This window comes from Lepidochelys olivacea (assembly GCF_965140295.1).
Source record: "Lepidochelys olivacea isolate rLepOli2 genome assembly, chromosome: 3".
NCBI lineage: Eukaryota > Metazoa > Chordata > Testudines > Cheloniidae > Lepidochelys > Lepidochelys olivacea.
The window spans coordinates 122,470,481-122,483,507 of record NC_140413.1 but is presented as its reverse complement, the minus strand read 5'-3'; the positions used below and the strand labels follow the sequence as shown (position 1 = coordinate 122,483,507).

Genomic DNA, 13,027 nt, shown 5'->3' with positions numbered 1-13,027 from the left:
TTACCCCAGTGTGCTTATTATTGAGTGTGAGGGAATGAGGGTTTCCAATGCACTTTAAATAAGTCTAAAGAACGAGCACCTTAGAGAATAACAAATTTATTTGAGCATAAGCTTTTGTGGGCTAAAACCCACTTCATCAGATGCATACAGTGTAAAATACAGTAGGAAGACAGATATATATACACACACACACAAGAACATGAAAAAATGGGTGTTGCCATACCAACTAGATCAAGAGTAATTAGTTAAGGAGAGCTATTATCAGCAGGAGGAAAAAAAAACTTTTGGCCAAACCGGACAGTCTCTACATAAAAGAATAAATGAACACAAATCTGATGTCAAACATTCAAAAACCAGTTTGAGAACACTTCAATCTCTCTGGTCACTCGATTACAGACCTAAAAGTCACCATACTACAACAACAAAACTTCAAAAACAGACTCCAAAGAGAAACTGCTGAATTGGAATTAATTTGCAAACTGGACACCATTTAAATTAGCTTTGAATAAAGACTGGGAGTGGATGTGTCATTACACAAAGTAAAACTATTTCCCCATGTTTATTTTTCCCCTACTGTTACTCACACCTTCTTGTCAACTGTTGGAAATGGGCCATCCTGATTCACACTACAAAGGTTTTTTTTTTTTCTCCTGCTGATAATAGCCCACCTTAACTGATCACTCTCATTACAGTGTGTATGGCAACACCCATTTTTTTCATGTTCTGTGTGTAGATATATCTTCCTACTGTATTTTCCACTGCACGCATCCAGTGAAGTGGGTTGTAGCCAACAAAAGCTTATGCTCATATAAATTGGTTAGTCTCTAAGGTGCCACAAGTCCTCCTTTTCTTTTTGCGGATACAGACTAACACGGCTACCACTCTGAAACCTGTTTAAACAAGTCTGTTCACTTTTTGTGAGAAATGAAATTCCTTTTTAGTTCAAATATTGCAAATGGATCATATTAATACACTCTCTCCTTCAAATGCAGAACGTTGAAGCTGACATTGGACTTTAACTAGTGAAATGTGGTTAGTTCTTAGCACATTCGTAACTGTGGCGCTCATTAGTGCAGGAACAGCAGTAGTGTATTTATGCAAAAGCATATAAAGTGTCTTATGGACTGAAGCATGTCCAGTGTTTGCAAGGGCTGGGTTCTATTTCCACAGCTCCTGCTGAACTGTTGTCTTCCCTTGGGCATGTCACTGCATGTTTCTGGCTCTGATTTCCTGTCTGTGAAATAGGGTTAATAGTTACCTTCCTTTGTAAAGCACAGAGATCTATGGATTAAAAAGTGCTTTATAATTACTATTGTCAACAAGGTAATACAGCAAGTCTCATGTTACCACCACTAGCCTTTTAAAACCTCTTCTGTGTGGCTTACATGGTAATCGCTACCTGGTGGCAGTCAAGTTTTACGTAATTTTTTTCTTCTTTCGCTACAGCTTCTGTTGGTGTCCGATGGATGATAGGGGTGACTGAAATTAACAAGGGCTCTACCTATGGCAACAATGACAACAAGCAGAAACAAATGTAATATCTCCAGAGACTGCTTCAATCCAGAGGGAACAAATGCAACTTCTGAAACTCTTTACTTGCATATCATGCTCCTTCAAGTGAGGGTGGGGGTGAGCGTAACTGAATTTGTGCTCCCATTTTGTTTCCTTGGAGCTGGGGCTAGATTTCAGACTCGCTGAAAGGTGTTCTGCATCTCACCTCTCCAAAACAGGTTGGCCTTTGTTTGTTGGTTTTCATATGAAGTGTCTTACATTTGGAAGAAAAAAAAATCTAGTGTGATATAAGTGGTTGACTGTTCGGGGATACAGGTTTTTCTTGACATGCTGTCAGGAATGGATCATAAATGGTGGTATGAGAAAATTAAAATGGAAATTTTGTATGTCTAGATCATGTTATCAATTTAATGACCATAATCTGTTGTTTCAATATACTCTGCTCAATTAAAGAAATGACAAATTGAACCAAGCCCCCTGCAGAAAACAGGTCTTAGCAGAGCTATTCCAATATTGGTCCTAATTGTACAATGAGATCCACTCAGTCCCTGCACCTATTAACTTGAATGGGATGGAGTATGAGGGTCTGTCCCTCCAGCTCAAACTGCAAGAGTAGGGTCTTTGTGATGTAACTGGTAGTAGAATTTGACCCAGTGAATTTTGAACAGAGCCGTGGTGTTGAGACATGACAAATGTACCTACCACACCACCATTCCTTACAATTACTAAGCAGTTTTGGATTAACTTCAGGGCACTGATGTATGCAATGCTTAGACTGAATGCTGTTTACATTTTGGGAGAAGTAATAAGATCATTTTTAGCTTACAAAATACTTATACATATGGGCCTTCATACAGTGGTAGGAAAGAAAAGCAGCTGTATGTCCTTCAACAAAACAAGGTTGGGGAATCATTTGCTTTTGTCTCTTCTGAGAAATAACTACACTTTGCCTCAGAGGGTGCAGCTTAAGATAACTTGAAGCTAGATGATTTCCTTAGGTGTTAATTTTTTCCGGGCATGCCTTCCAGTTCACAGTCCTACGGAGTTGATCTAGTTTCCAGTGACAAAACCTTACAGCCTGTAGCGATTCCAGTCCCTTGCCCTGTGGAAAGAATTCTGTCCTTCATTAAGCTAGGCTTGTTTCTATATCCTAGCTCTGCTGCCTTTGTGGCCTCTTGGTTTTTAAACATCATAACCTGTGGAAATCGCCTCCTTTAAAAAGTTTTTTGTAACCAGTGAATTACCTGAAGGTCACTTGTTCTTCTCCTAGATTTTGGCGTAGTGCATTTCACCAAGCCACAGCTTCCATCTGTATTTGAGAATTTAGTGAAAGCTTCTCAAGCAGGTTTGTTTGTACCAGCTAAGAGTGCAGTGGGATACTCAAAGAAACAGGGCTAACAGTGCAAAGAAATCCATGAACAAGGTATTTGCTGTTCAGTAGTTGAAATATTACTTGAGATGAATATTTCTAACTTAATAAGAGGGCAGGTAGTGCTATTTTTTAGTAGAGGGGCAGTTGCAAGGAATGGGTTTGAAACTCATGGCTGTTAGTCTGAAGGAAGGAGTCTGAGGCAGATTGATTTTGCTGGTATCTAATTGCTGAGACTTCAGGGTTTCCTGCCCACACAGCCTTAACTAGCTCTTAGTGGGAAAGGGTCTTTTAAACTCACTGCTAAGGCTAGCCTATTCCTTCCAGATTCTCAATATTCAGTGAAATGAAGGTGAACTTTAGGTGAACAAAGATGACATGACTGCAGGCTTCCTTTGGCCTTTTCTACATTATAGAATGGAGTAACTAACTTTCTTGGAGATGCTTTTGCCACAGTACGTTACTGGTGTAGAGGAGAACAGAACTAACTGGAACGCTCCACCAAGGGAGAAACACAGCCCAATACAGTACTGTACAGAAACCCCTTAGGGGATGGCTTGACATGAAGGGGACTGCTGCCACCACCACCCATAATCCTGCACAGCCTGTCCCTGTCATTTTGAAAGTGAAGGCAGGGAGGGAAAACTCTGTTTAAGCCATTTTACTGGTGCAGATAAAGTGTATGGTTTGGTAAAGTAGGGGGAGGGTCTTTTTCAAGTGGGGCTCACTGCTGAACAGCAAATGTGTATTAGTTCAGAGGCACACATCCCTTTGTATTTATTTTAATGTTAATGTGAAAATGCTTATGTAATTGTGGAGTGTTTCTTCATACATATCAATTATTCTGAGTGAGAGAATTAAAATAGATTAGATTAGGCTAAAGCACTTAAATCTGTCTCTTTCATTCCATGCACTCCCAGAAGTCCCATTGCTTTAACTGGGAATTTTAGATGCACAAGGAATGTAGGATTGGACCTTCCAAAACTCTACATAAATTTTAAGTGATTATCCTGCCCTTGCTGCTGAAATCAGCATTGTACCTCTTGTGGCTTTGCTGGAATGCCTGTAAAAGGTACTTGCCAAAATTAAAAAGTCTGGTTTATTGTATTAAAAGAATGACATTTTGTCTTGTTAGACATCAGTGTTCACTTCCCCTCCCCTGAGCAACTTATGTTTTACAACTGCCTTAACAAAAGTAGTCTTAAGTTTGTTTATACAGAAAAATAAAGAGTTAGAGTGCAAAACTTGTCTTTGAAATGCAAGGAATTTTTAATGCAACTGATACCAAACACACTCTAGCTGAGGGTTGCTTCAACAGTCTGGGAAGGAAAATGTGAAGGCTGTTAAAGTGAAGCGAAATAAATTTTCTTTTGTTTGTGTTTTTCAAAACACCTCTATGAGCTTCAGGGGGGTAGTGTGACTTTATAGGCTGGCCCATTGTTTGGTGATGTTTGAGGGTGTCTTCACTGATGTTTCAGTACAGCTGTGGACACTGCACCATTGGCCTGTTTAAAAGGTATATGTTTAGAGTTGATTGGCAAATGTGGAGGGTTTTTTTTATTAGGTTTTAGCCACAACTGGCTTTTCTGGGCTAAAGAGCAGATTAAAGAATGTAAAACTCTACCTCCTGTGTCACCCTCAAGGAAGCAGAGCAGCCAAAATGTGAACTTCCCGTAGCCCTAGTTGGTTGTGGAGAAATGTTTCAAAACTATGTTAGGAAAATCTTTGAGGAGGTCTTTTTCAGGTGACAGCTGTTGACTACCCTCAGATGCAAAAGACTTGTAAAATGTCCGCTCTCTATATTGGATCCTAGTGCAGCTGGATCTTTCTTCCCTTTTGTCATTTATATGCAGTCTTGCCTGAGTAATGTACTGTGTCGTGAGACCCTACATAATTTTCTGCAGTCATGCTTTTTTTTTTAAAAATTAATTATTCACACTTCTGGTTATGCAGCATCACCAAAGCTCAAATCCTCCACTGGAAGTATCCAGCTCTCAGCCCTACAGGAGGGTTGACATGAACAGCTTGCAAAAACTGCACTGTTGTCAAATTAAACTACACATCTGTGTTAATCTCCCTAAATAGGGAAACTAGACACGAACAATCAAGGGATGACTACATCATTCACTTGTTTCACCACTTGACCAGCGAGATACACTGTTGCACACCGTACCTTGCTGTGTTGACTTTGTTTTCCTAACATTGATCAGCATTCTATATTTCTTGCTGGCAGTCACAAGTATGTTCTGAAATTCAATGCAAACTAGGAGTTGGTTGGTGTATCTTACACTAAGCAGGGCCTAACATCAGTGGTCTTCTAAATATGTTAGATAGGCAGCAAGCCTTCATATGTGATGAAGGCTGTTCGACTATCATGATCTGTGGATACACTCAGGGGGAGATGTTGCTGCCTCTGGGAAGATTAGCCAGAGGCGGTATAAGAAGTCAAAAATTAGGTGATCACTGACATTTCAGAGACCCATACGTATATCAGGAGGTGGTACGCTACTTTTTAAGAGCACAGAAAGAAAATCCAGGACCTCCTCAATGAAAGGAAATGCCCCACATTCTGGTAAAAGATTGCTCTTGTGTTCCACACTACTGAGTTCTAAGGTTTTAAAAAGTACTTGTAGGAACCCCACCCATGTAATCTGTGCCAAAAGCTCTAGTGATTTTTTCCTCACTGCAGATGCTGTGTACTTGCAAAAATGCATTGGCCATATTGAACACAGCTGTAAGCACTGAACAGTTCATACTTCCTTCACAAGCAGCATGAGGGGTAAAAACCTTAACTACTCTTGCTTGCATGTTGATGAACTCAACAGGCATTTGTAAGAGTAACTGATCCAGAAGAACTCACTGGCACAGAAGGCTGTGATTTTAGTCCATGCTTTGTTGCTTCTCAAATGCTTCAGGGTGGATGTTTTATCCCAGAATGTCTTGGGTTTGTTATACATATTGGCATCTTCAACCATGGAGAGAGAACTGCACAAAAAACTTCCTAAAATAAACCATTTATTGAGAAAAACTTTTTTTGTAATTTCATTAATCAGCCTTTTGCATAACAAATCTGAAGCTGGGCAAAAAAACAGAGTAAAAGTTCACAGTCAGTGCACTCAAACGGGAGATTTAAAAAACAAGGTCCAGAACGCCTGATAACACTACAACTTTTTTCGAACCTAGAAAGTCCAAAAATACTACATATTAACATTACAGTTCTCACTTAAATGAGAAACATTTAAAGAAAGAACAACAAAAAGGTAATGGTCCATATACAGTAGTAATGGCACTTTCACTGAAACATGCAGACACTGTCACATGAGCAACATGTGCCAAGTAAAACATACAGGAGCAGCAGTAAAAGTGACGCTTGTCACTTGTGCAGTCTTCAGTCATGGTAAGTTTAAATTTTATACTGTTTCTTAGCACAGTCTTTATGTAAATATTACATACAGTAGTGATTAGCAGATACTTCGCCAGAGTACAAGTGGCCACATATTGAGTAACTTCATTCTTCATCTGTGCAAACCTGTGAAAGGAGGACACAAGACACTGTCAGCAATTAAAATGAGTCTAATTTGTACAGCCTGCAGTAAAGAAATCACCTCTTCTTCCCACTCACCAAGTGGACAGCGTTTTTACAGTTTAACTCCCTCTTTTTTCATCACACTCATTGACAATATTATGATACAAGCTAATGCCTCTGTATGCTATCCCTACCCATCAAAAAAACTTTCCCGTGAATAATAGTGCTTTCTGCTGACGTGACTGATCCGATATCATTACTCTAATTCCGGTAAGACGAACGCTCTTCTTGAAGCATTGCTGGCTACACGGAGTAACACCAAGGGAAAGCAGCCGGAGTGTGTGGATTATGCATAGTTGACTTTGTTGTCTGAATTAGCTTAAACAATCTTGCAGTGGCTGAGGGGAACAGATGGCCTGCTTTGTCTTTTTTCTAATACATTTTAAATTGTACATTAAAAGATCTTTAAATAATGAAAAAAGTTTAACATTTATATAAGCTGTTCCAATCTTTGAAGAACCAAACAAAATCTACATCCCACTGAACAACATAGGCTTTGAAATGGACAGAGCACTTTCATTTCAGGTGCCTGAAAACCAATACCAACCCCAACCCCTCGAAAAAACAAAACAAAACTAGAAAGTAGTCATTAAATAAAACTTAAACCCTGTCACACATAGTTCTCTGGCATAAAAAAGTTGAAATTGCTAGGGAATGGACTGTCATCTATGCAATACTCAAGTCATTGTAAATGTGCTCTCTAAAGTTTTAGGTCTGACTCCCATTAACAGCCCAGCTGGTACTACCACTAAATTCTCACTAGAGGTTTTTAAAATTTAAAGATAGGTGTCAAGGTTGCTTTATTCTGTGTTTAAGTTACATATGTACATAGTAACAGCCCTTAAAACTCAATAACGAAAGTGTACTAGAAGATGTACAGAGACACCAGTGCAAGTTTGCTGCAGCCACACTCCTTTAAGCAGGTAATGTACCAACCTAAGTTATTAGCTATGAAAATAACAGAAGATCTTTTCGTTCAGATATCTGATAGTGAAAATATTAAGCCAATACTATGCAGAACACAAAAAGTAACAAATTTTAAAACACACATGGTTTGCAGGCACTATCAGGAGACGACGCCCTACAGTTGTACATGCATTCAATGAAGTTACATCTCTCTCATTCCTATCTACTACGATCCTGACACTAAATCAACTTGACAAACCTTGACAAATGGATGATCAAGGAGCTGGCTAGCTGTCCATCTCATCTTTGGATCACTTTCCAGGCAGTGAGAAAGGAAGTCTTTTCCTTCTGGGCTTACCCTTTCAGGTATAGGAGGCTTATGACCCATCCCCACTTTATACATGATCTGAAAGTTGTGCTCATATTCATGCCAGGGTCTCTGCAACAAATAATAGAATTGCTGAATGCAAGCTTCGGTAAATTGGTCTGTTTGTTAGCCAATAGTGAAGGGAGCATATATTTCTCTAGCTCCAGAAATCTACTAAAAACCCCAGTGCTCGTGGACTTGAATTGCGCATTGTGGGTCTAAAGCCTTTAAAACAAACTGCTAAGAACACAGTAGGCCTCGGATGAACACGTGCAGCTCATTTTCAGACAATTCATGGATGCCAGTTGTGTTGCTTAATGCACTACTGGAAGGTGTCCAGATATTACAGTGATGAACGCTAAATTCTGTCCTCAGACTTTGCATTGTGTCAAAGTGAGCAACCAAAAGAAAGTCGTATCATTTAGAGCCACACTTCTATGCCCAAGCTGTGCTTAAACAGAGCAACTGCTGATGCCTAGGAAGTAAGAAAGACAAACACGCTTTGACTGGCACTCAGTCTGAAGCAAGCCTAAAATTGTGGAGGGGGAGAGATCGTTATTCTGTATTAAACAGCACACGTCTGGAACAGTAGTACAAGTTTATACAGAACAGAAGACAGACCAGGGGAAGAATGAATAAGAAACAAAGTGGGACACAGGAAACAATCTGCAGTTACATGACAAAATGCCATTTCTAGTGGTCAGAGTAGAGGGCATTTCCTAGTGATTTTATTGTGAAATTCCTGAGAGGTTGAGAATATGGGGAGCGAATGTCACACACAGGTCTTGAAATGATTGCAGGACATAGCTGAATGATGAGACACACCCCAAAAATTACACAGGAGGAAGAGAAAATGTTATGGTCAAGAAGTTATTAAACATTTAGACCCAAGGACCAGAAAGATCTCCCTTGCTCTAGGTCAACAAACAAATGACTGTTCCATCCCCCAAATGTTAATGTATCATAGAGTCACAGGACTGGAAGGGACCCCAAGAGGTCACCTAGTCCAGTCCCCTGCACTCATAGCAGAACTAAGTATTATCTAGACCATCCCGCACAGGTGTTGGGCTAACCTGCTCTTAAAAATCTCCAATGATGGAGATTCCACAACCTCTCTGCAACACCAAGTCAGTCTTAGTCATTGGAAATAAAAAGGTATACAAGTCTGCAAACTTGATTTTTCTTTGGGGAATGCCCGCTAATAAATGAATATCCATTGTACGCTGTTCAACGAGGAGGACTGCACCAGCCTCTTTTACAAATAGCTGAGCCTGTATTATTGAGCATTTAGAACCAATCTGGGATGTGAAATGTTCTTACCTTGCCAGTGACCATCTCTATTACAACACAACCCAGACTCCAGATGTCTGCTGCACGTCCATGCCCTTCTCCTTTAGCTCTAGTAATTACCTCGGGTGCCATGTATGCTTTGAAACAACACATACGGTGGTGTCAATTTATACAACAGAAGGAACAGTATGTATCTAAATAAAGTGATTAAACTGAGCAATCAAATGCTTTTCAATACATCTGCAGTCAATTCCTACTGGTTATTCCTTTCTGTTCTAGAATGTCATTTACTGGCTTCTTGAGTTCTCTGAAATAGTTCAGCATAAATGTTTTTCATCTTCAAGGATAATACTTAACAGGGCTGAAACAGTACATATTTTTCAGTTATTTTCCTTTGCTTAAAAAAAATTTAATACCAATGCAAAAGAATCCTATGCCATTTCCATAAGGGGGCAGAGGAAGGTACCTTCTTAAATAGAAAAAAGGGGACACTCCTGTGAAATGTAGTTACACACTCTTCCTGTGCAGATGCAGTCTTACCTCTCTAGAATTCTGTAACCCAATTAAGCCCAAGTCCTCCAGGTGCACTCAGTGGGAGTTCACACACAGGATTGGGCCCATATTCAGTACACAGAACCAAATTCAGAGCTGATATAATTGGGACTTCTACAGAGTTGCAGCTACTTACCCTTGGTCTTAATCTAGGCTATCTTGTTTAGTCATAACAGGGATGCAAAAAATCAATGTGTCAAGAATAGAAAGTATGACAAAGATATTTGATGTTTATCTAGTCAAAGAGAACAGTTCAGCGACGTACACTTTCCACTGAATATGAGTGAGTTTTCAGAAGCTATATACACATCTTTTGTTCCGTTAAACTTTTGTTTGTTGTGCTATACTTTGGGCCTTCCTCTCTCTATACACTCTACCAGTTAAAGTTGCCCCAGGCATCCCTCCCCGATAAGGTCACACCAAGCTCTACTCAAATTTGTCCCCAGCACTGTTTCGACAGAAGTTATGTATCCGCAAAAAGAAAAGGAGTACTTGTGGCACCTTAGAGACTAACAAATTTATTTGAGCATAAGTTTTCATGAGCTACAGCTCACTTCATCATTCCCCCCCTCACTATTTCCCCATGTTTATTCCCCCTTCTCCCCCCACTGTTCCTCACACGTTCTTGTCAACTGCTGGAAATGGCCCACCTTGATTATCACTACAAAATGTCCCCCCCACACATACACACACTCTCCTGCTAGTAATAGCTCACCTTTCCTGATCACTCTTGTTACAGTGTGTATGGTAACACTCATTGTCTCATGTTCTCTGTGTATATAAAATCTCCTCACTATATTTCCACTGTATGCATCCGATGAAGTGAGCTGTAGCTCATGAAAGCTTATGCTCTAAATTTGTTAGTCTCTAAGGTACCACAAGTCCTCCTTTTCTTTTTTCGACAGAAGATTTCACTAGTCAGTGCTAAACATGTTTATAACATGTCAGCATTTTAGCACATTCTTCCTCACCTGCAGTCCCCAGAGTACTGTTCACTTCTCCAGGCATTGTCTGTGTGTTGTTCTTTAATTTTACTGAGCAACCAAAGTCTCCCAGCTTAATCAGTCCTGATGAGGTAAGGAAGATATTGGCTCCTGGGAAATGCAAACAAAACAAAACAAAAATTAAACAACTTGTTAAATTTCTGCTTAATTGAGAGATCAGGACATCTCAGCATAGTATGCTAAGACAAATGGCGTATAGTAAGTGATGAATGTGTAATTTGGCAGTACTCCAGAGATGACGCATTCTTCGCACAAACTGGCCTTTTGCTGGGCATCTTCTGTTAACACTGAGCCTAGGCATACCTATGAAGTCCACAGATCAAGTCAGTACGATCCAAGAATTAAATTTCATGACAAAGCAAAACAGAAAGAGTCCAGGGGGGCTAGGTGGCCCACTGGGTTAATTCATCTGTCTTACAAATGTTGGAGACCTGTGTTCTTGTGCCATTTTAGGGCACAAGGAATCTGGGGAGTTTCATTCTAATCTCATGAGGGCGTTGCTCCATATGGCAAAAATCACCACAAAATCTGCCTCCATTGGTAGGCCCAAGACTATCAGTCAGGAATGAGATGCAGCGGCACAGCTGTGTAGGGAAGCCCAGAATGGTCATTTCTACTCAACTTTTTATAAACATTATGAAAAATTCAAACTATTTTTTTAAAAGTGTTCATTCTCTTCTGAACAAAATATTGGGTGTTGACAAGAATGAAACCACCCTCCTAGGAATACAGGAGTCCTGGTCCATTATATTCAATATAAGTACAGAATTCCTTTTGGCAAAGGAACAAGTGCTCCACTCCTTGCATATGTCACAAAATCACATTCACACTCTGTCCCTAGGAGCTATTTTTGGTTGGATTTTTAAGATTTTAACTGATCTAACACTACTTTTAAGAAGCCCTGTCATGGTTAACGGATTCAAAATTGGCTCCATTAAGAATGTGAAGGCAATTAACACTGTAATCCTATGCCTGAAATAGTTATCAGAATGTCAAAATGAGAGCTGCATAATTGGACTGCTGCCAGGTGCTCTGTAAAGTGATTGCTCAAACTCCAGTATTATGGGTTTCCTTGCAAGCAAGGGCTCATACATGCTCATCATGGCATCCCTCACTGTAACCATCTGCTCAGTGCGAGTGAGCTAGATAGGACACTGCAGTATAATCGAACCCTGCTATCTAAAGCACTTGGGTCCCAATTCAATACTATGGCCAACCTGGCTAATGGAGCTTAGACCACTGCGTTATCAGTAGGGCCTTACCAAATTCACAGCCATGAAAAACGTGCTACGGACCGTGAAATCAGGTCTTCCCCATGAAATCTAGCTACCGTAGACCAGGCTCCAGCTGCCAGTCCCAGCAAGGCTGGGGAAGGATGGGACTTCCTCTTCCCCTGCACAACCACTCTCTGTGGGAGATCAGACCCATCTCCCAGGACTTCCCCCAGCTGCAGGAAGCTCCGCAGCCCAGAAGTGAAGGTGGCAATCCCATACCACCCTCCCACCCCCACCCCAAGTGCTTTGTGACCCTTCCCGTCCAGGATTACACCACCATGAAATTTCAGATGTAAACATCTGAAACCATGAAATTGACTATTTTTAAAATTCTATGACCAGGAAATTGACCAAAATGGACCATGAAGTTGGTAGGACCCTAGTTATCAGGGATAGTGGAGTTTTGTACCACTACCCCTACCCCACTCCTGATACAGTCCCTTTTCCATTGCCAGAAACGTTGCTTATTTGTAGCAGGTGACTACTCTGCCACTGCCTCATGTAGGAGCTGGAAAGTGAATTTAGTGGACTGGAGAACCTGGCCCTTGGTGACCAGCATTCTTTTCCATTTCAATATTGTGCCAACCCATATGTTTAGAGCAAGCAAGTATAGAAGCAGCAGAACACTATGCAAGTCATGCAAAATCTTGACTAATAGTGAGTAATCAGAATGAAGCTCTCGCTTGGTTGGTGGTGGGTCTCCCAGCAGAGATGCTGAAACCTTAATGCTGTGACTTTAGTGGTGGCTCTTCTTGATGCAAAATGAGTGGCACACATGGATCAACAAAATTGCTCCCTGCAAATGGTATATCCCAGCATTGTCTCAGGTTTATCCACGCTTACCCGCCTCCTATCCACATCACACAAAGATAGTTTTGTGCTCGTCTAAGCACTATGTCCTCCCACCAGCTCCCCACTTTTGCTCTGTATTGCACAGGGGGCAGTGCAGGACCCTTTGTCTCCTGTGTCCTTCTAAAATATTCTCCAACTTCCAGTTAGTGCATTTTAGCTCTTCCACAAAGAAACCCAAGAAACCAGAAAGGAAATGTAAATAGTCCTTAAAATGCTCAGTTTATGGAAAGGGAGTGCAGCCCCATGAAGTTGGGACTCTCCTTCTCACTCAGAGGTTCCTTGACAGCTATCAAAGCATTTAGAAACAAAGTTTAG

General features: G+C 40.6%; 2 protein-coding genes across 11 annotated transcripts in view; one reads left to right on the top strand and one right to left on the bottom strand.

Annotated features, from left to right (window-relative positions):
- The window catches only part of AGPAT4 (1-acylglycerol-3-phosphate O-acyltransferase 4), a 125,922-nt gene extending 121,167 nt beyond the window's left edge, over positions 1–4,755 (top strand). For 3 of the 4 annotated variants that reach the window (XM_084624138.1, XM_084624139.1, XM_084624140.1), the window contains one exon: positions 1,447–4,754. In XM_084624138.1, coding sequence (XP_084480264.1) covers positions 1,447–1,538 — 92 coding nt within the window. In that variant the 3' untranslated portion in view covers positions 1,539–4,754. Of the gene's footprint in view, positions 1–1,446 lie in introns of all 4 variants that reach the window. The other variant, XM_084624141.1, reaches the window with a different exon arrangement.
- Positions 4,756–4,801: 46 nt separating this feature from the next.
- Positions 4,802–13,027, bottom strand: part of MAP3K4 (mitogen-activated protein kinase kinase kinase 4) — a 144,648-nt gene continuing 136,422 nt past the window's right edge. For 3 of the 7 annotated variants that reach the window (XM_084624134.1, XM_084624132.1, XM_084624135.1), the window contains 4 exons: positions 10,554–10,676; positions 9,061–9,167; positions 7,633–7,812; positions 4,802–6,410 (listed from right to left, as the gene is read on the bottom strand). In XM_084624134.1, coding sequence (XP_084480260.1) covers positions 6,390–6,410; positions 7,633–7,812; positions 9,061–9,167; positions 10,554–10,676 — 431 coding nt within the window. In that variant the 3' untranslated portion in view covers positions 4,802–6,389. Of the gene's footprint in view, positions 6,411–7,632; positions 7,813–9,060; positions 9,168–10,553; positions 10,677–13,027 lie in introns of those variants that run through there. The other 4 variants (XM_084624131.1, XM_084624133.1, XR_014710966.1 and 1 more) reach the window with 2 other exon arrangements.